Here is a 23,253-nt window from a genome sequence, read left to right as displayed (position 1 = left end):
TTTTCACACAAGTTGGAAAACATCTGTACTGCGCTGAGAAAAAAAAAAATAGATGTTTGAATAAAGATGAGTGGGAAGTACAAAGGTCAGGTCTGGATGTGACCCAGAAACTGAATTGCACTGACCCAATATTTTGGTTCAGCTCACCACAGGTTTGGGGGTGGTGGGAGGGTGGTATTTTGGTTTTAGCCTTTTTGCAGAAAATAAGCTTCTGGCTTGGACTCGCTCTTCGAACACCACCGCCGCACCCGCGTTTACACAGACGGGCACACAGACACACGAGGGGACCCGTTTTGTGTAGCAGAGTCGAGCCCACCGCCGCCTGGCGAGCACGAAATACCTGCGCTCCGTGAGCCGTGCCCCTTCCCACTGGGCGCCCCCCCTCTACCGCGGGTGGGCTGCGGGCCCCAGCCGGGACAGGGGGCTGTCCCTAGCCCCCCACTCCCCCCTCCCGCAGCAGCGGCGGCGGCGGCGGCTCGCATGGGGTTAAGATAGTGAGCACCGACACGTTGAGGGGGAGTAGCCAAGACCAGGCAGCAAAAACATCATAACACATTCCTGGGTAGTCCTCAGCTGCCAGCATCTGATTAAAACCATATCTCTCGCTGTGAGTGGCTAACTAATCTGAAGGCGAGAGTACCACAGAATATTTAACCGGGCCCTCGCTCCCCGCCAGGCTACCAGCTGCAGTCGTCGGATCATGCTCGGGGCGGCACGGATCTAGCTCGTAAGTAGCTTTGCAAGCGGGGCTCGGCTCTCGCAAAGCCTCCGGGAGGGGGGAGGGGGGCTGTCATCACCGGGAAGGGGAGAAGGCGCTTATTTTATGTATGCACTCACTCATTTATCCATTTTCTTTTCCTCCTTCCCTTCCCGAGGTGGGTGCCCGTGGCGGGGCTGCCCCCCCCCCCCCTTCCCCGGGGTGCTGCGGGGCTCACGGAGTGGGGACCCCGCAGGGGAGCTGCCACCGCAGCGGGGTTTGCCCCCATCTCTCCGCAGCCCCTGGGGGGCAAGGCCAAGCTCCTCTGCCGCCAGACGGGGCCGAGAAAGCGCCACGGGGTCGGGGGAGGACAACGCTCCCGGCCCCCCGGCTCCCGGCCCCCCGGCTCCCGGCCCCCCGGCTCCCGGCCCCCCGGCTCCCGGCCCCCCGGCTCCCGGCCCCGGGGGCAGCCACGATGCTCCCAGACTGGCAGCCCCTGTCCTGGCTGTGCCGCGGGGTGGAAGCCGCCTGCATCCTGCTCCGGCAGGGCCGGCTCCCTGAGGAAGCCTGAGCTGGAAGCAAAATAATTATGCGTTTTTATTCCTGTGTGTGGAGGGGGGTGGGGGTTATAGACGGGGAAATTTTGTGAAACTTGGTGCTTGTATACGTTGAGTTGTGGAGATGGGAGAACCGTCTGGTACCGGAGAGAAGGGAAGGGTTAGGATGCAGTGAAGCAGGGGCGGGTTTTCTGTTTTGTTTTTATATAGAGCATCCTTGCTGAGCACCACTCTGCTGGTGAATCTCAGGGTGATGCTCCTGTGTGTGGTAAATCGGTGTAATTAGAGATGCCTAGGATTAGCTGAAATGAGTCTGTTCTCCTCAGGAAAACTAACTTCTTAGCTGGTGAGGCTTTAAGTCTCTAGCAATTGTTGTGTGATGTCACTTAACTTTGGCTGTGGTTTCAAGGTAGTGCCTGTGATCTGAGCAGTAACATACGTGCAGGTGGTATCAATACAGCTGGACTTCTTTGTAGCAGATCTTCTACTCCTCAGATAAGTTGAGTCTGGCTACTTGAGCAGTCTCTAAGGAGGCATGTAAATCCACTGGTAAGGTAGGATTAAGTTAACTTTTTTGGGGGGCTGGGAGGGTGGAGAATGCAGAGTGAGTGGAAAGAAATCACTTTCATATTAATGGATCTAGTTTGCCTTAGAAGGTTACACTTTTTTTTCCCCCTCAGAAGACTTTTGTAGCTTTCATAAACAAGGCTGTCCAAAATTGAGCAGATCAGAGAGTTTATAGACTTAAAGGTTTTTCTCATTGTACGCTAAGGAATTGGCATAGATATGCTTAGATATCGACACTGCTGTGTCAATAAGCACAACAGAAGTTCAGATTAAATTAAATTAATTACGAAAGCTGTGTATTCTATCTGGTTGTAAAGATTTACTAGGTGCAAATAAATCGAAAATGTGACCAGGTGTCTAACAGGTCACTATCAGGAAGTTAGGAGCTATTATGAAAACCTACTAATGCTGCATCAGGTGATTATTGTTCCTTGTGCGGGATACAGTGGGTAGCTAAACAGAGGGGCAAGTCCAGATTAAATCTTCTCAGCTGAGAAGGGGGTTGTATGAGACACAAGATTGTCTGTTTAAAGAATCACTGCAATCTCATCCAACTCAAATGGCCCTTGAGGCATAGTCCAGCTTCCAATTGCCCTGAATGGGCTGAGGATGTGGTCAAGTCTAAAGCAGAAGCTTCTATTAATAGACAGTCACTAGAATTTCCTTTTGGAGGAGAACTGAGTGGTAGAAATGGTAAGGAAGATGTGAGTCCTAAATGAATGTCAGGTGACCCATCAAAGCAGAGGCTTAACTAGCATACCTCATGACTTACGTACGGTACAGGAAGACTCTGGGTACAGCATGCTAAAAGCCAGGTGCTTTGAGTCAGATGAGATGGTTCTGCTATGGGGAATCTGATAATATTCTGAGCTTATTACTGTAGACAGAAGGCTAGGACTATAACAAGCTCTACTGTACTAGTCCTGTAACTTATGATACCCCTTCTCGTCTACTGTGCTCTTACTTCTAACTAAGCTGTTAGCTGAGCACCAGCAGTTGTGCACAGTGTTATCATTTGGAAGGATGAGCCAAATGCCAGAAAGCTGGCATCAGTTACCTTTTGTGAAGGTAGAGATGGTTATCCATTCCAATACATGCCTTCTGCTATGTTTCTAAGTATCTCTGTACATTTGCAGTATGTATAGATCCCACTTTCTCAGTGAGATATGCATTACTTGCCAAAGCACCTGAATAATCCAATTGCTGGACACAGTTGCCCAGTAGATGTTATGGATATACATTTTACTTACCACTTTTACTTCATGAACAGATGCAGGACAAGCACTCTGAACAGGTGAATGCTCTCCTGAGAAAACTGTACTTTTCTCCTTGTGAACTTTACACTGCTAGTACACTTGTGTGACCTGCTGGGTTAACCAAGCACTTGAGGCTGCTTGTGGACTTGCTTCAGCAAAGCTAGCAATATGCAAGCACTTTCGAGACGAGAATTTGCAAGGACAGTGAAGGAATGAATTCCACATCCAGAGAAAGCCAGCTGACTCTGGAAATGGTACTGATAGAACAAATCCTGTTTGCTGTATAGATTCTGTCAGAAGTGATGAAGAGATTACAAGGTAGCTTCGTGCTATCTGTAAGGATTTTAGAGGAAAAATTTAGCTCTGCATGTAGATTAAGGGATTAGTAGTGAAACTAAAACTCTTCCCCCACTGTGAGGCTGGGGAGGGAAATGCTAAAAGGTCTTAAGCTTCTGTTGTGGAGCACAACCAGGCACAAGCCAGTACTCCCCTGCCTCAGAGTGGATTCTACAGAAATGCAATTTGGAGTTGTGTTAGAAGGATCAAATAGAATAAGGTATCAAAGAAACGTCACTTCCAAAATAAGCTGACTTTAGGAACACAGTTCTGAGGTTGTATATAGGTTCAAGGGTCTCAGGGTTATAAACAAGCTGGATAAAACATGGTGGCAGGCTGAGTCAGTAAACAAGAGGTACCAGTTAGAACAGGATTAACATGTTTATACAAGCTGAAAGGCTGAGTACTGAACAAAGCATCATCTCCTGTCTAACTCCTGATTTCTTGGGTTGATGAGGGCATAGACAATTCCATTTTCCTCTTTACTGAAAAGATGTGCCTTGCATATGCTATGAAGTGCCTTGGCTGAAATGCCCTGCAGATCTTCACTCCCAACTGTATCAGTGTTTTTTTTCTTAAAAGCTTCTAATAAAGCTTCATAGCTGGTGCACGTCACCTTAAATCTCAAAGCTCAGACCTTTTGAGGCCAGTTAAGGGCAGACGGTTGGCCTCGGAGCTGAATTTCCTGCTGTTTTGTCAGTTCATGTTGCATTCTTAGGCAATAAGATGAGAAGTAAAATACCTTAGGAGGTTTATATCTTAAACAGAACTGCTAGGTTAGAGGGCCACAATAAAAGATGTTTTACCTGACATTGAGGAGGCTTCGTGACAAATGTCCACTAGGATCTTGCTCATAGCAAAGTATACTGAACACTTAATGCTGATACATTGCATAACTGCAAGTCTCCTCCTATGAGGGGTCTGTAATACACTGTGACTAAAATGCTTAGTGATGAGATTACCTTCTAAGGGTGGGCAGGAGAAGTAGAGAACACAAAGGAAGTAGTGTTAATACTGCAGCCTGTATGCAACCTTGGAGACTAACTTTTGTGCTTCCATTAAACAGGGTAACTTGTGCTTTAAAGGAGGGCACAAAGGTCACCTAGTTTTCTAGTAGTTTGAATAGCAGATCTACCTGCAAACAGTTGCCAGCCTGGCTGATAGAATAGATAGAGTTATAGTATACTTGATACTACGAAACTGAGGACTGAAACTGCTGTAGAAGAACCTGTCTTCATAAATTTCAAGCAGAATCATCAGTCTTTCAATGAGAGATCAAGAACATAACTTACATCTGTTATAGGAGACAGCGAGGAGCAACTTTTGCAACCAATGACTGCTACAACAAACTATGTAACCAAAGGCTGGCTGTAGCTGGTGGCTAGGTGCAAGGTTCTTCAAATACTGCCAAAATTAATGTTTAAGGACAGGTTTCTGACTGCTTAAGGTTAATTGGCTGGATGAGCACCTTCTGTATAAGCAGACCACAACACTTCACCCTGTTGTAATGACTATATGATTTTAAATTGAGTGAACTCAAGAATAATACAACAAAATCCCATTTTTCATGCAGATAGATTTGTGAACAAGAACACAGTTACAACTGAACACTTACAGTTCCATATAGGTTATGCAGAACATATGCAATCTCTCTCAGTACAGCTTGCACACACCCAAACTGCAAAGCTGGATAACTCTGCCAACACTGGACAGTTAACAGCATGCAGCTGAAATAACCTATGATAACAGCTTCAATATGTGTCAAGTTCCTGCTCTGAGGAAAGGGGTGAAAAGCACAGTTATTGGCAAAAGTCCTTTGCTGTACTTACTAGAAGGAAGATCAGGAACAGTCCTTTTAGGCAGGATAGAACAGTACAGTTGGAAGTGAAGTATCTGAGCTGTTCTGTGGTACAAAATCCAGTTTGCATCTGAATAAACACTAGCTGCATCAATTTTGCAACCTGGAAGCAGAGCAGTTTTTAATGTATGCAGGGATTCTCAGCAAACAGTCTTGACTGAAGGCACTGCCAGCATATGGCCTGAGATTCCTTATCCTGTAAGTAGCAGCTGATGCTTTTCTGAGCAGTGGCTGGAGTGGACAGCTGAAGCCCCTTAAGACAGTGGCTCCTGAGACAGAGGCTTCAGCACTGGAAACTGAAGTGAGTGGTATGTAAGAGTGGTCCCTTAACAAGTCAGAAAGCATTCTGTCTTTCTGGAAAATGGATATGAAGAAATTTATTGTGGAAATGTTCTTGTAAGGACTACAGAAGCAGGCTAGTGACCTTCTATAAGAATATTATCTAAGCCTGTGTTATCATCTAAATAACTGTCAAAAATAGAGAATAGTGGAGTATTTTCCAATTTATTTCTAAAAGAAGAGCTTAGAGTTCAGATGCCGGTATTGCTTGTGCTAAGATTGGTTTCTTAATCTACAAAGTGAACTAAGAGGTTGGGATCTAAATGCTGAACACAGAGGCTGGAAAAGCTGCTATCAAAATTCATTGTAAGATGCTGCATTATTCCCAAAACAGGTCATTAGTTCAGACACACCAGCTAAGTGTCTGGATGCTAACTTTGGACACTAAAGTTTCTGTCCAAAGAATTAACTTTAGTCTATCAAACTGACAAGGCAGTCCTAGTTCCCTCCAATTTGAGGTGAAGTAATCAATTAAACAACAATAGCTTATGAAGATACTTCTAAGGAAGAAAACAAAAGGTGAAGGGTGATGCTTGCGAACTTACATCATAATGCTATAAATAGTGCTTGCTAATATATATTATATCAAGTTGTTAACCAGATACAGCCTGTTTAAACTGGTCATGATTTCTCTGAATACCTCTGTTTTAATATAGCTGCAACTGTATTTGTTTTCTATAGAAGAAAAATCTGAGGTAGAGCTACAGTGGAAGCTTGGCTGAGATGTAACTAATCATCTCATCAGTGATTATGTGCTTAAAGCCATAGTACTATGGAAAAAAGGAACAGTCCAATTGCATTACTTGAACTGAGTGACCTGTTCAGCTCTAGCTGTTAATTTAGTGATGATCACTTCACTGTAATTCCAGCAATGAATTATGTAGAAAACACTTTTGGGAACTTAGTTTGAATTTCTAAAAAACAAACAGCTCAGACTGATGCACTGATATAATGAGAACAGACTGTTCTGTGCAGCTGATGAAATACCAGTTGGCAAATAGGCTGAAATGGTAAGATGTCTGGATAGTGGCTCACAGGCATGGTCCTGCACCAGCAGTGGTATGTGCTAATATCTGAAGCTGACATGACTAACTAGAGTATTAAGATCTCTATCTGCTATTTCTATTTCCAGTAGGTACTAAGGGAGAAGGCAGCGGCATGAAGAGGGTATTCCATGAGAGATCCATCATTGCACTTCTGTCACAAGGAGCAGATGAATATCACCCTTCCCTGTTTCACTTTACTAATTATGTATTATCAAGACAGTTACACCTTGTGCATTGTTCTGCGATATGCAAATACAGTTGTAGCTTTTTCCAAAAGAGTATTTCTGTTGGCAGAGCAAGCATTTGGCATGGTGCTGTCTTAATACACCTGCAAAGTATTGATACATCCTCTTCTAGGTGAGAAGACAGAACATTAAACAGAGCTTAATGCAAGTTGCATGAAAGAAGTAGGATCAAATCCCCAGAGTAAAGTTTTGTTAATCTAGAAATGTTTAGGCCAACAGATCAAGTATGGTTTAACTGAGGCCCTGACACTGAAGGAACAACGTCCTAAAACAACAAATCAGGCTTCTAACAACTTACAGGCTAAACAGCATAGCTGAACATTTTTTTTGTGTGTGTGTATGTGTTTTTGAACTTGGTAAGCCAAGACCAATGGTTTTAGCCTTGCTATCAAGGAATTGCACGAGAAACTGAGTGGTGGGGTCATCACTAATCTAGACCTTACTTGTCTATCTTTGCATTCTTAGTTTAGCAGCTAATTCTCTTCCTTGAGAGGTAGGATTCATCAAAGACAGAATTCTCTGAAAGTGTGATAAATTGTGTACTGTGAACTCTTACCAGGTGAGGTGAGATGTGCCAGATGTTGGATGGGAGAGAGTTGGTTCTGTAAACTGGCCAGAAAGCTCTCAGTGATCTTCTCAATTGAACTATTAACACTGAGAGGCTGAACCTTTGCAAATCCTCCTGTCTTCCTATCAAAAAGATCATACTTGTGTGTATTCCTGCCAAGTTTCTTCCACCTCAGGGTTTTGTCTTGCTCTAGGCAACGAAGTGCATAGGTTGAAGGCAGATGGCTAATAATGCATGGTTAACTGGCACATAAAGAGACCTCCGTATGGGCAGTTGTTATATCTCTTCAGTGAATCCTTCTTGTGCATATTGAGGTGCCTGAAGATTGGAGGAGAGCCAATGTCACTCTGGTCTTCAAGAAGGGCAAGAAGGAGGATCCAGAAAACTACAGGCCAGTCAGTTTCACCTCAATCCCTGGAAAGGTGTTGGAACAGCTTGTTCTGGATGCCATCTCTAGGCAATTGGAAGAGAAGAACGTTATGAGGAGTAGTCAGCATGGATTCACCAAGGGGAAGTTGTGCTCAACCAAACTTGTTGCCTACTATGATGACATCACCATCTGGGTAGATGAGAGGAGAACAGTGGATATCATCTACCTTGACTTTAGCAAGGCTTTCAATACTGTCTCCCATGACATCCTGATAGCAAAGCTGAGAAAGTGTGGGATAGGGGAGTGGACAGTAAGGTAGGTTGAGAACTGGCTGACTGGCTGAGCTCAGAGGGTGGTGATCGGAGGAGCAGAGTCTGGCTGGAGGCCTGTGACTAGTGGTGTTCCCCAGGGGTCAGTGCTGGGTCTGGTCTTGTTCAACATCTTCATCAACAATGTTGACGAGGGAATAGTGTCTGCCCTCAGCAAGTATGCCGATGACACAAAGCTGGGAGGAGTGGCTGACAAACCAGAAGGCTGTGCTGCCATTCAGCGAGACCTGGACAGGCTGGAGAGATGGGCAGGAAGAAACCAAATGAGGTTGAGTAAGAGCAAGTGTAGAGTCCTGCACCTGGGAAGGAACAACCGTGTGCATCAGTACCGGCTGGGGGATGACGTGCTGGAGAGGAGCTCTGAGGAGAAGGACCTGGGGGTCCTGGTGGACGACAGGTTGACCATGAGCCAGCAGTGTGCCCTGTTGGCCAAGAGGGCTAATGGGATCCTGGCGTGCATCAAAAGGAGCGTGGCCAGCAGGTCAAGGGAGGTGATGCTGCCCCTCTACTCTGCCCTGGTCAGGCCTCACCTGGAGTACTGTGTCCAGTTCTCAGCTCCCCAGTACAAGAAAGACAGGGGTCTTCTGGAAAGTGTCCAGTGGAGGGCAACAAAAAAGAAGGGGCATGTAGCATCTTCTCTCTGAGGAATGGCTGAGAGACCTGGGTCTGTACAGTCTGGAGAAAAGACAGAGGGGATCTCATCAATGTGTATAAATACCTGAGGTGTGGGAGACAGAGGGACTTGTCCAGTTCCACGCAAACCACTGAAAAGAGTTTGGCCAAAGAGTAATGGCCACAAGATAGAGCACAGGAAGTTCTGCGCCAACATGTGAAAGAATTTCTTCATGGTGAGGGTGATGGAGCACTGGGACAAGCTGCCCAGGGAGGTTGTGGAGTCTCCTTCTCTGGAGATATTTAAGGCTTGTCTGGATGCCTACCTGGGCAGCCTGCTCTAAAGAACCTGCTTTGGCAGGTGGGTTGGACTTGAAGATCTTTTGAGGTCCCTTCCAACCCCTATAATTCTGTGATATTTGCTTCTTTCTAGGATATTTACTTATTTCCTCTTAATTATGGGTTCTTCAGAGTCTGATACTAGGTTGCATAACACATTCCCCTAAACTGGGGAAACAGGATCATTTACAGGCAAGACTCAGCGCCTCAAGTTTGCGGTTTCTTCTTTCTGGCACAGGGTTGGGCGGAACATCTGAAAGCTGTGATTCAGCTGCTAGAGAGCATGTCTTAGGTCTGTTCTTTTCCATACTTTCTTTCTGTTCTCTAAACAGTAACCTTCTAGATGGGGATGGGTGGCTGACTAATGATTCAACCTTAATATCTTAATATCTATAGGAAAGATATTAAGGTTTCTTTCTACAGGACTTGATAAATCTAGGGAATGGCACACTACACTGAAGTGTAAAGTCTATCTCTACCTGAAACTCTACTATCAGAACTAGATGCTGGACTAGATTTAAAGTGAGATCCAATTGGCTTTATTTCACTTGCTTAATGAGTGCTTTCTTCTTCCCCCAGTGGGCAAAACCTTCTAGCACTGCTGTGAGTGTCCTTCCAACCTGTGCGATGTAATAGTTTTTTCTCTTGCTCCGTTGTCGCAATGGACACTGTCCTTCCTGGCTAAACAGAAATTGAGGCCTTCAAGGTGAAATTCTTTCTCTTAAGAACAAAGATCTCTTGGTCTTTCCTAGGTTAAGAATCAGTTAAGCACTGGCATGCAAATAACAATAATTGCAAACTAGATGAGTCAATTTGTAGATATGGACTTAATGAATTGAGGGAAGAAGAGAGGCAGAAATGGGAACAAAACGCTTAAAGGAACTTCTAAGTAACAGGTAAAACATCAGGCATAACTAAGGCAAGTGGGGAATATGCCGTTGAGAATTATAGGCATTGTATATCTCATGGTGTTATAAGCCTGCAGCATTTTTGTGGTTACACAGTACATCTCAAATAGTGTGCTGAATAAAAGGGGTGACTTGATCTGTTGCTACCAGTTTGTAAACAGAGGGAATGGCTAGTAGAGAATGTAGACCAGCTATTTAATTCTTACCATCATTTGGCTTTACTTATTAATGTTAAATTCAGCAGACCACTTGAACAGAACGCACTTCAATACCTTAGACAAAACTCACAAGGCAATTTCTGTAGCAGATGTGAATGTCCAAATCTTTCTGGCTGGGTATAGGTGATCTTCAGATCTCCATACGCACAAGTCCTTTTATTTAGTAAGTGTGACTCTGTGTTTCAGCTATTTAGGAACAAAACATGGTGGCTGCAGTTGGTGGTGATGTGTAGTTTTTTGTTTGTTTTAATACGTTCTCTGAGGGTAGAAAGGTATCGTGGCATGGAGTTGGACAAGTATGAAACAATGGACTAGTATGACTTAATTTGCAGAGATCTATTTTGAAGGGGGGAGATTACTTGATAACTTTAGGCAAGAGTTTCGGTGTTTGGGAGTTTTGTCTTCTGAAGCAGTCTTGCAGTCTAATGAACTTAGTTACTTTTACCTGTTGAGTGTTATAACTTCAGACTTTGAGTACTTACAGGAATAAGATCTGATGGGTTCTATTGAGTATTCTGATGTTATTTTCATGAGTGTTTAGAACAGGTCCTAGTAAATGTTTCTTGCATTCTTTCCTGTGCTACTACAGATGATGATTGTAGTGAAGGAGAATACAACAAATATCTGAGGTGCTATAAATAGCTTTAAAAGGTGAAAAGCTAAAGGATGACGGATTAAAACATGATGATGCAAGTACAGCCTGTGGATGTAGGTCAGAATGATATACTGATTAGGTATTACTGAGGTAAGGGGTCATCACCTAGTTGCTGTAACTTCATGCTTTCTGTAGCCTGAGATGAAGAGACAGTGAGTCAGATTTCCCATATGACCATTTCCAAGATTTACAGGCTATACAGTGCTTCAGTATTCAGCAGAATAAAACTAGACTAACAGGTATAATGGGGATATTTTTTCTTCAGGGTAAAAATATTATGCCTACCTTCTGATTGTTCCTTGGATTCTAAAGAACTACATCAAGTACAACTGACCATCATCTCATCATGTCTACTGAAGCTGAAACTACTACTACTATCAACAGCCAGCCTGAGCAGCAGGCTCCACCAAAAGCACAGCCTTCAAAGAAAGAAAAAAAGAAAGGTAAGAAATACTTACCTCTTGAATGCTTCAGGTTAGTCTCCTGAATCTTGTGCCTAAAACTAAGACTACTTTTGCTGCATAGTTGAAATAACTTAAAGGTTTCAAGCTGACTGGGAGAGTGAGTAAATAAACTAGTATAATCTAACCAGAAGGTAGGCTTTTAGCTTGAAAGCTTTTTCTAGCTCTAGGTTCTGGAGCTTGCTTGTCAAGATCAGCAAATGAGATGCTTTAAAAAAATCACTGAATGCCTGAGGAGTTGTCCAGAGGTGTCTCCTGAGGAGGTGACCAGACTTACAACCATCTAGGTAGCTGTTGCTCTGAATACAACCTCACTTTATTCTCCTCCCTCTAATGTGGGAGTGACACACTGGATTCAGATTCTAGTCCAGAGAAGCTAGAAAACATCGTTCATGAGAATAATTGTATTAGACAATAGCTCTTTAGATTGGTCATTTGAGATATAATTGCCTCATACAGAAATACATACTGAAGTACACATTGAACATGTTGTGTATATGGAAGAAAATGAAGCTGTTCTGAGAAGTAATGGTAATAGTGAAAATGGCAAATACAGCTAAAATATCAAGTGATTATAGGGATGTAGGTATTAGGACTTCTTGTAGAAGTGATGGTGCTGACAGCAAGTTCTAGCACAGGCACTAGTAGATTCTTAGAGACCAAGAAGAGATCTAACTAGACCAGAACTTCAGGCTCACACCTGAAAGCTTGTTGATCATCCATTATGGCCATAGGAAGTACTACTCTTGGCTTAGTTGATGCCCACAGATTTCAATGTGTCATGACTGTTCTGAAGTTCCTAGACATTAAGTATTGTACAGTCACAGTAATAAAGATTACTGTGACTGTAAAGGAATAGCTATCTTGTGGAGCACACATTTCTAGAAGGACTTAGGTTGTTAGTCTGTTATAGTCAACTGACAATTTTTACAAGAAAATACACCATATTAGTACATACTTAAAAAGCTTCTGAAGCCACAACATAACATATTTCTCTTCTAAAACCTTTATCTGTCTCTAGGGCCTGAAAAGACAGATGAATCTCTCTTGGCTAGATTCAAAGGTGATGGTGTAAGATACAAAGCTAAACTGATTGGCATTGATGATGTCCCTGAGGCAAGAGGAGACAAAATGAGTCAGGATTCAATGATGAAGCTGAAGGTAAAAGCCTGAGTTGCTATGCAAGGAAAATGTTCTGTTTGGATGGAAACGTTCATATTGGATGGCAGATGCTTTTAAAACTGTAACCCATTGCTCAGTTAGTAGTTTCAAATTCAGTTGATCATGGTTTCTCTACTCTCTTGGGAATATTCTGTTGGGTCTTTTTGTTATCATCCATACTATATTCCAAAGAATGAACTGGATTACAAATAGTGAGCTTTGGTATTGGATGGGAAGGGTGGAATCTTGTGATATTTAGCATAATAATTCAAAGCCCAAGCTGCCATTCTGTAGCAATCTTGACAACAAGATATATAGACAAAACAAGGGATAAATGAAACACTGCAGCAATGAAGATAGCTACTTCTGGAAAGCAGAACCCTCACAGTAGTTTCAGTCAGGCCAGGAAAGCTGAATTGACCTGGTGAGGATGCTGCTGTTGCCATAGTTCTGTAAACCATGGAAGGAATCTCTAAAGTTCCTACATGCTTACAGAGGAAACAGTCTAATTTTGAGATATCACATCTAACCTAGCCAGGCATCTGTTGTAAAATAAATGTTGCTCAAACCATAGCACTGCTTAGGAATAACTAGATTAGCACTAGTACAATATCGGCTATGGGCTCATGAGCTGTTCTTAGGAGACAAGCTAAAACTCATTCAACCCAGTGGACGTCTCATCAATGCTTTGATATTCCATTTGTTCAGGGAATGGCAGTGGCAGCTCGCTCCCAGGGTCAACACAAGCAAAGGATCTGGGTGAACATCTCTCTCTCTGGTATCAAGATAATAGATGAGAAAACTGGGGTAAGAAATAAGTCATTCTCTTAATGTGATTCTTACTACAAGTGAGTAGTTTAGAAAGTCTGAACTAGATCCTGCAATTTAAACCAATGGGGTTTGTTTTTTGTTTTTTGTTTTTTTTTCCTAATTCTAGGTCATAGAGCATGAGCATCCAGTAAACAAAATCTCCTTCATTGCTCGGGATGTAACAGATAATCGTGCCTTTGGCTATATTTGTGGAGGAGAAGGCCAACACCAGTTTTTTGCCATAAAAACAGCACAACAGGTATTGATCAGAGGCCCTTTTCCGTATACTATGAGTGATGCTACGGTGTAAACAGTTAACAGTAGGCCCTATCAGGTGTCCTGATAGTCCTATGAGGTGTAGGGAAATATCAGCACAGATGTCTCCTGAAGAAGGGTGGTAGGAACTGACTATTGCCAGTGGCTCTTGTTTTGTTCTACATCTTGTAGTCCAGAACAAACTACAGAAGCTTTCTCCATGTTCATTGTTGGAGTTGGTAGAAACACAGGAAAATAAATTCCCCCCCCCCCCCCCCATTCCTAGCTATGAGGCTACTATGGAGCTTGAACACTCCTTGCACTTTCGAGCAAATATGATTAGGACTTGCCATGTACTCATGAAGTCTTGAGCTACATGCTTTTTAGCAGGACAAAAAAAAAAAGTACACTTAGCATAGGTACTGTCATTTTTCCATGGGGATTTAACAGTTCTGGGCTGATTTTTTTTATTTTTTTTACCCCATTACCCTTGCTTGCTACATAAAAGAGCTTAAGCAGAGACTAGGCAATTCTCTAAAGTCTTGATGTTTCCTGATATCTCAACATTACTCTTGTACCATTACTGTTGCTGCTCTGTGGACTTCTACTGAAGCAAAATGCAAAGTGTCATGTAGCCTAAATTTATGTTCTCTTTCAGGCTGAGCCCCTAGTTGTTGACCTTAAGGACCTATTCCAACTAATATATAATATGAAGAAGAGGGAAGAAGACAAGAAAAAGGCAAGTAAAGTTACAGAAGCTGCATTAGTCTGCTTGTTTCAATTTTTGCAAACACTTTTCAATGTTTGCTTTGTTTGAATAAAGCTTGTTTCAGCTTTGGCTAGGCTTGCAGGCTTTTAAGAGACTTGCAAAAGGTCTATCTAGAGCCAGGATTATCTGAGGCTATTGGTTGGTAGCTGTGCCAGCAGTTTGATTACCAAAATTAGGAGATAAACTATCCAGAGCAAAAGTCTTTGGATATTCTACCTGATGTCTAGATACTAAAAGACTTCTTTTCTTCTTTAGAGTGAAGAAGCAAATAAGACTGAGGTAAGTCTCTCCAGTTCAGCCTCAGCTGATTCAGTTTTCTGCTGTGATACAACTACCTCTATGTGTCTTTATAGTGCTAGCATTATGGAGGAATTGTAAAATGCCCAGTTACAGTGGAAATGAGAGCAAAAGGGGTAGTAATCTCCCATAAATTTTCTGTGCTTGATTTACTCTTCCAAGCCTGCAAGTTCCATGCTTATGGCAGGTTTTGATATTTGTCACTGACACTGTTGTTCATCTATTCCAGAATGGTAATGAAGCACTGTCTACTGATCAAGCTAACAAACAGAAACTGGTAGGTTAAATTTTAGAGCTAATGTCATTTAAAAAAAAAAAAGTATCTTCACCTTGTGTGCTAGATACAGCACGTGTAGATCTGCTAAACATCTATATAATGCTTGGGTTTTGCTTTTGCAAGAACTCTAACAGACACCAATTCTTTCAATATTTCTGGCTCCCAGGGAGTTGACCAGATGGACTTGTTTGGGGATATGTCAACCCCTCCTGATGTGAGCAGTCCCACAGTAAGTAGAATGTAGTTTAACTGTTTCAATTCCAGCTTTGATAGCAAACTTTGTCCTAGTAGTAAGATCTGCTTTTACTTTTAGTTCTAGTTTCACTGAGACATCTGTCTAGTTATCAGCAATGTACTAGCATCCTAGAGCTATAATAGTAGCTATTTACTGACTAGAGTAGCTAATGTCATTTGTTGTGGACTTTCCTTTTCTGGAGATATTCAAGACCCATCTGGACGCTTATCTGTGCAACTTGCTCTGGGGAACCTGCTTTGGCAGATCAGGTTGGACCCAATGATCCCTTGAGGTCCCTTCCAATCCCTACATTTCTGCAGTTCTATATCCAGCAGAATTCATTTGAGACTGACAGAACTACATTGTATACAACTACTTAACTATCTGTATATATTTCTGCTGTACGGGCTATTTTAGAAACTCAGCTAATGACCTTTGAAGTTGAAGTTCATTTTATGTACAAGAAAATCCTTAATAATGTGTTCTGAATGGACACCTACCTATTCCAGACGTGTCCCTGGCTCACAGTGGGGGCCTAACTGCAGAAAACTATGCATTTTTACCTTGTCACAACTCATTGTGACCCCCACCCCTCAAATTGCAGTAGTTTATTCTGGCACTATACGCCATCAATCAGCCATGCGACAATTGGTGTTGGAATGGATGTCAATCTAGCAAGTGACTAGGTCTGACCCTTCTGTCTGCTTGGTAGGCAGATAATATGTTAACCTCTTCCACCTGCTTTTTAATCTTACTCTAAAGAGACTGCAACTAGAAATCACATGAAGACAATGTGATTTCACAACTTCTTAAAAGAAGAAAAAAAAATTTCAATAAGGGTTCTTGGCGCCAGTGAAATCCTAGGTGAACTTAATTACTGTAACTTCCCTTAAACTAAGGGAGCTTAAATAGGTACTTTTAACAGTGAGTTTCTGAAACGGCAAGCAATGGTTAAATCACAGCTACTTAGTGTTTGACTTAATGCCTTAGAGTCACTTCAAAGTGATGATAAATACATATTAGTATGATGTATTGGATACCAGCATCTTTCCTTCTGCAGATATTTTCCTTGAACTTGTGTTCTTTGCAGAAAGTCGTATATAAAACTAACTTTTTTTTTCTTTCTGAACAAATAGGAAGCTAAAGAGATTCTGTTAGTGGACCTAAACTCTGAAATTGAGACCAAACAGACTTTTACAAAAGAGGATCTCTTCTCGAATGGCATCACAACTTCTCTTCCCCAACCAAAGCCACAGCCACCATTCTTGCCAGAAAGTTCTTTCTCTACCAGTCTCAGCTTCTTTCCCACACCTAATCCAGACCCTTTCAGTGATGATCCTTTTGCACAGACAGACCAATCTGCACAAACTTCATTTGATTCTCTAAAATCTGCTGATCAGAAGAAGGAAAATTTGAGCACCTTGACACTGGTGGGTAATGGTGCTTCAAATGGTGATATTGACTACTTTGGTAAACAGTTTGACCAGATATCTAATAGAACTGGCAAACGAGAAGCACTAACAAGCCAGTGGCCATTTGAGAGTAAGCTACCTGCAGCAAGAACTCCAAATGGAGTACCAGACAGAGAACAGAATGGCTTTCTTAAAGTCCCATCAAACTTATTTGTGGAAGGTCCTTCCAAAGGAGTAACCCTGCAGAATGGAGTAAAGCTGGATTCTGAAAGCAATATCCAGCTCATGTCACACGAGTCTATAACAATTAGCCCACCACCACAAAGTACCAAGCCAGGAAGAGGAAGGAGGTCTGTCAAGGTGAACAATGTTTGAGTAATTAATGGTGATATGCATGCTTTTACTTAAAGAAGCTGGGTGAAGGAAGCTTTTCTTTCTTCATACTGTGTAATGGACTAAACAGCTTCACAGCATATGTCTTCCACATGCCATGCTTACTCTAACCTCTCTGCAGCCATGGTACATCCTAACACTCATGAATGCTTCATATAGCTATGATCACTAAATGTATGCTCTTTTCCTTAATGCTGCCATACTTCTGTAAAGGTCTGGTAAGTATACTGCTAAGTATATTGACCCTTGATATAATTCAATAAGCCGTGATGATAGCTGTACAGGCATCAGCTTGTGGTTTCTTAATGATGAGGTACCAACCGTAGTTTACAGAATCCTATGTGACTTCAAAGTACCTGCCTACTGAGGGCCATTTCAGTGTCTGACCATACACAGTGTGGTTCTGGGTCAGCTGCGTTTCTCTTGTAATCAGATGATGGAAAAACTCAGTTGCTGACCTTGATACAACTTCAGGTGTCATTGCAGATTGAACAGGAGTGTTTGGGGGAGGGGAGTCTCATTATGATAGCAAGTATTTAGTCAATTCTCCTGCCATTGACCTGCAACTCTATATATTATATATACCTAATGCCATGCATATTTGTAGGCATAAACAAACTAAAGTTTGAAACTCTTATGCTTGGTCTTCTTTAGGATACCAAGTACCTCTTAGAATACATCAAAGCTTCCTGCTCTGCTGTATCTAAAAGCTTGTGCCTCCAGACAGAGTCTTGATCATAATTAGTCTCAATATATATTCTGCCATGCTATCTCACAACAGCTCTTTTTCCTTCTAGACTGCATCAAATGACTTGTTTAGCCCGGAATTTTTTGCACCAACTAAGGAGAGCCTTGGTTTAACCTCAGTGGCACAGACAGGACCTGTGCAAACTAATCCACTGGACCTCTTCAAAACAAGTCCTACCACAGCACCTCCATTAGCTGGTAGGTTAGTTCATGATAGGTATCTTAGACTGGTGCAAAAGCTTCACTTCATTGATACTCTAGCTCTGCTTTTTTTAATATTCAGTGTTTAATCCATAGATAAATTGTAGTGCTGTCTGCCCTAAACTATTATTCTTTGTGAATAGACACCTAAATTCTGCATCCTTAATTAGAACTGATAAACTTTTGACAGCAGCTTGCTGTTCTGGGTACACAAGGTGCAAATATGTGTCACAACTTGAGAAGCCAGGGTAACACTGCTGCAGGATCTTAGTAATTACTTATACAGAAGTAACTACCAACCTCAGTTCTGTTCTTCTAGTACTGAAATAGAGTGAGGAAAAATACTAACTCCTTTATTACCAGCCTCTCCAAGTGACTTCTTAAGAAAGAATTAACAATTTTTTGCAAACAGCTGATGGAAAATTCCTTGCTGTACCCCCAGTGGAATTGATACACTCCTACTTGGTCTTCAGAACACTGAAGTGCTGTGTAATTATCTTCCCCTCACAGGTGGCTTGCCCATAACTTCATCACCATGGAGTACACAGACATCTGCCTTCAACCAGGCTGCATCTGTCTTTCCTGGGTCTATGATGTCTACTCAACCTGCAGGATTTACTCAACCACTTGCCTTTGGCACTCAAGCAGTACCAAGCTGGAGCCAGCCTGCATCTTTTGGTCCAGCAGTCTCTCAGTCCCCTGGTGCCTGGGCACAGCCAGCACAAGTTACATCTGCTTCATGGGCACAGCCATCCAGTGCTGTAAATCCATTCCAGAGTAGTGTATTCCCACCTTCAACACTATCTGCTCAGCCCCAGTCTGTACTGCCACCTGTGTCAACAAGTAGCCCACCTCAGCCACCACCTAGAACTGTCCCTCAGAAGGAGATATCCAAGAAAGAGAGCGATGCTTTTATTGCTTTGGATCCACTTGGTGATAGAGAGATGAAGGATGTCAAGGAAATGTTCAAAGACTTCCAGCTGACAAAGCCACCTGCAGTACCAGCAAGAAGAGCAGAACAGCAAAATCTTTCAGGTGCTTCTAGAGCTTTCAGCAATTGTTTAGTAGTAAAGTTGCCATGCCCCAAAACGGTACAGATCATGATAATATGGAAGCTATCAAGCTGTCTGCCAAAATGACTGGTAAAGTCTTTCTTCAGCTTGAATAGCTGCTCAGGGAGGAGGATGGTCGATCACAAGTAGCATCTGATAGTAATGATTACATTAACCATTTTGTTTGTTTGTTTTTAAGTTCTGAAACAGAACTAAAGGACTGTCTCCCCTGTTGTTAAATAACGAATGAATGCCAGTGACCAAACACTGACACCTAGTGCCTGAACTAGGTCTGTAGAGTGCTACCTCTGTACAACTCTCATCCAGCTCAAGTATACTAAGGGACAAGCCAAAGCTAAAATTGAGGTCATATAAAGCTTCTTGATTGCGTTTTTGTATATGCAACTGAATGAGATTGGTTTACTGAAAGAGATGAGTACTTGTTTGATTATAGCAGTTTGTGTCTTCTTCCTAGAATTACCAAAGCCTGTTCCCCGACAAAGTGCACTGCCAGCTGATAGCCTGTTTGAAAGTCAACCTAAAGCAGACCTTTTCAATGCCTCACCTGTAAGTACTAAAACTTTCCACTATGTCCCTCCACCCTACCAACAGGGATCCCTGTGTTTGAGAACTGGCTTAGTTATAGCTTTTAGAGGCTATAGAACAAAACTTGCATACCTGAGGCTAATATTTAATCTAACAGAGGGCACTTGTTGCAAGGAGGCTAGCAAAGTGTAATTCCATTTGGCTTGGGTCTGTATCAAATGCTACAAACTATAAATCCTCCTGGAAACTTCTTCAGCTCTATATGGGGAACTTCTACAAAGTTCTGTAAATAGTGCAGCTGCAGAAGTCTTCCACTTCATGTATGCTTACCTCTCTGCAGGCTAGTATGGACTGAATGGGAGGTTCCTATGGCTGGTATCCCTTGGGGGAGGAAGTGGCCTACCCACATCACCCCATTTGGGACACAGAACTTGAAGCCCTTGGTGGAAAATCTAGGTCACATCCAGAATGCTGGCCTGTGACATCTAGGATTTGGCTAAAACAGGTCTCAAAGTGACTATGTTGGCTCAACTACAAATGAGTTAAGTACACATGGCTTTTCCAAAATGTACCTTGCTTCCAACTAGTATAACTACTAACTGGCTTTAGACCCCTCTTTTATTCTTCTTAAAGCAGTACTGTTCATATGTATTTAGCAGGTGCTCCACAGTATTGTCTTTCTGGAAAGCATTTGAAATCCAAATTAGCTGATACAGTCAAGCAGAATAAACCTGGTGAACCTTGAAAAATCCACTGAGTCTATGACTTTTCTTTTCATAGAAGGAATCTCAGAAACAACCTTCTGGTCCATTTGGTGATCCTTTTGGCAACCCCTTTGCATAGACTAGGTAAGTCTTCCACTAATTAGACAACCTACTTCATGCTCTGAAACTGATTCAGGAAACCTTTGGCAAAAAGCAGGCTGTAAACAACTACACTGGCTTAACTATATTGCTCTTCTGAAGTCCTGCAAGCAGTTCCTAAAGTACACTTCTGCTAGAGTACCTCTACTTAGACTTGTACATGTTGTCTGCCTAAGTCTAACCAATTTCATTTTCTGAGCAATAAAGATTTTGTTGTTCTATGGACTTAAATCTCAAAGCCACAAGAGATGTAGATTTCATTTCCTTGAGGAAAGTTAATGAGTAAGTATGTGCTGACTAAGTTCTGTGGAATATCTCTTTGGTAGCAGACAGTGCACCATGCAGTTCAATTTCCTAAACACTGAAGGCACATTTTCTGGGTGAATTAAAGTAATAACAAGAGAAGGGATGTCATGAGCTTTTGTCATTATAAATTAATTCAAGTTCTTTTACCATTAACTACAGAACACAAACTGTTAGATGTATGGCAGGGGAATAAATACAGTAGTTTGTCATCCCATGAAATACAGTCTACTTGTCTACAGACAAGTTTTGCTATTTATTGCTTTTTCTTCTTAGTGGTTCTAAGCTAGTTTAAGCTGTGAAACTCTAACTGCTAGCCATCCTAACCTTAATCCCTTTTCATTATACTAGGCACAACCAGGGAAGGACAAATGGAATAACTGGAGCTCTTCTCAACATGACTCTTCTACTTGTTTCACTTTTCTGTCTTCCATTCCACGATGTCTGTAATCTAAAACATGTCCAGGTGGATTGAAAAAAACCCTCAACAGTATGCTCTGAAGATGGTAATTCAGGGCAAACCAAATGGAAAGTTGTACTCAGCCTGGAGACCCAAACTCAAATTGGTGGATGTTAGTTTTACTTTAGTCTTGCAATATTCCATAGAAGAGCTTAGTGATGCTAAGTCACGTGTCTTTTAAACATGGTCACCTTACTTCCTTTTTCTGCAGCACTCACTGTCCTGAAATAGAGGAACTGAATGTACCTAGGGAAGAAGTGCTGCCTTCACATAAGGGAATTGAGTTAGTAGCTAAACTCCACACTTTAAACTACTAGGTCATTTGCTTGTTACCACAACAGCAGCCAGTTGTAAAGTTAGTGGATACTACTCACTTCTAATTGGTGACTGGACATATGACTTGGTGTCTAAGCCACAGAGATGTAAATTGTATGGGTGGAGGAGAAATAGAATACTTGTCCACTTAACTAAAAGTAGCATTCTGCTACAGAAATGTAATAAAGGAATGAACTGTGGGGTCTGCAACAGAATTGCTGGAGTCCTGAGTATTAGAGGTCTACAGTGTAGTGTCAGGTAAGATGAAACACTTCTTGAAGAACACTGAGCTAGTCATTGACACTAACTGTTGTATCGGTGCTAACGTGGCTTTTTCAGAGAGGGAAATCAACTAGCTCATTTGTTTGATTTTTTTTTTTTTTTAATTAATGGGGCTTGGCAGACAAGTGGAACAAGCAGATAGGTTTCTTGCTTATATCTCAGTGAATGTCCCCAGTGTTGCTCAGTTTAAATTCATACATGGTGTAGCATGACATGTTCCCAGTATGTCAGAAAGCAAAAAGACAATCTTGGCTTCAATCCATGCCTAGATTCCTTGTGAACAGATGCACCAGCTCTGTGCTATTAATGTGACATAGTCCTTCATCTCTTAAATGTGCCTTTTCTAAAGAACCTCTTTACTAACAGACCTTTAAATCAGTCAGTTATGACCAACTGTAACAGCTATGTTCTTGGCCAGTGGTGAATGCTGATATGTGAGGTTTTTCTGTTAATACGAAGCATAAACTTGAAATAGTACTGTTAAATCAAAAGTCTAAGCATTTGCTGAACTGGAAAGTTAAGAAAATCAACTTGGAGATAGCCTTAGTATCCACTTCAGCCAGTCATGCAATTAGTCTTGTATATAAATCTCTCTTGCACTTTCTGTAATGCAAAAAAGCTATGAACTTAAGTATTTGTCTCAAACTGGAAATGTAGAAACTTATGGATGTTACACTGTTATGTAATTGTAGTATCTCAAGTGGTGTTACATTAAAAAGAAGCAACTCTTAATAGCAAACTAATATCTGTGTGGTTGTTAATTCTGTCCTTAGAACTCAGTCTTGTGCCTCAGTTGATTCTAGGATTTCAGAGCCTGCTAAGAACCATTTGTCTCCTGTTCAGTTCTTACACTGGCTGTCTGACAGCAGAGTCTTAGGTCTTTCTGTAGCTTCAGGCCTGTTCAACACAGAAAACATAAAATTTTCAACTGACTTAGTAAATTGTTTCTGCTAATAAAGATGCTTTTTTGCTTGATTCTCTAGGACCATGGAATCTGTGTATGTGAATGAATTAAGTTTCTGAATGTAGAGTAATTTAATTTGTCTATTTCAACTGCTTTGCAAGTGGCCTAAACTCCTGAAGGGAAAACTAAATAGGAAAGGAAAAAAGGTCTAGCTCGCTTTACAATTAATGCAGATGGCTAACAAGAACAAATCTGTCAGAAAGCTACTGTCTTAGATTCACTTTTAGTACTGGAGGTAGATCTGTAACATTTAGCAAAAAAAGTCAGGCTGGCTAAAATAGAATAGGTGCTTACTTGCTTCTGCCAATACCAGTTGATTGGGATTATTAAAGGCTTGAAAACTCCTCTTTTGGAAGGGAGTTAGTATCCAGCTTGAAATATAGGTCATATGAATCTTTTTTTTTTTTTTCCTGCATAGCAACATATAATTTAGTATTTGAAGATACCATCTAATCTAAAATAAAAGTTCTCTGCTTCCTTGCTTAAAAGAAAGGATATATTTACCAGAGTAGTTTGAACTAAGCATCTAAATGACTATTTGCTGTTCAAG

General features: G+C 41.8%; 1 protein-coding gene across 3 annotated transcripts; it reads left to right on the top strand.

The window, feature by feature from the left end:
- Positions 1-258: 258 nt before the first annotated feature.
- Positions 259-22,482, top strand: DAB2 (DAB adaptor protein 2). Of its 3 annotated transcripts, none has more exons than XM_068665859.1 (15): positions 259-727; positions 11,166-11,343; positions 12,383-12,522; positions 13,231-13,329; positions 13,460-13,591; positions 14,246-14,326; positions 14,612-14,635; positions 14,883-14,930; positions 15,097-15,159; positions 16,302-16,595; positions 17,768-17,915; positions 18,429-18,953; positions 19,446-19,537; positions 20,297-20,364; positions 21,034-22,482. In XM_068665859.1, exons 2-14 carry the CDS (start codon positions 11,247-11,249, stop codon positions 20,357-20,359), a joined length of 1,806 nt encoding a protein of 601 aa, XP_068521960.1. In that variant the 5' UTR covers positions 259-727; positions 11,166-11,246; the 3' UTR covers positions 20,360-20,364; positions 21,034-22,482. The 3 variants fall into 3 exon arrangements, with proteins under 3 accessions (XP_068521960.1, XP_068521958.1, XP_068521959.1); XM_068665857.1 differs by having other exon boundaries at positions 261-727; positions 16,302-16,937; XM_068665858.1 differs by lacking the exon at positions 14,612-14,635 and having other exon boundaries at positions 261-727; positions 16,302-16,937.
- Positions 22,483-23,253: the final 771 nt, after the last annotated feature.

Source organism: Anas acuta, chromosome Z (assembly GCF_963932015.1).
Source record: "Anas acuta chromosome Z, bAnaAcu1.1, whole genome shotgun sequence".
NCBI lineage: Eukaryota > Metazoa > Chordata > Aves > Anseriformes > Anatidae > Anas > Anas acuta.
This window is presented reverse-complemented; position numbering and strand designations above follow the sequence as displayed.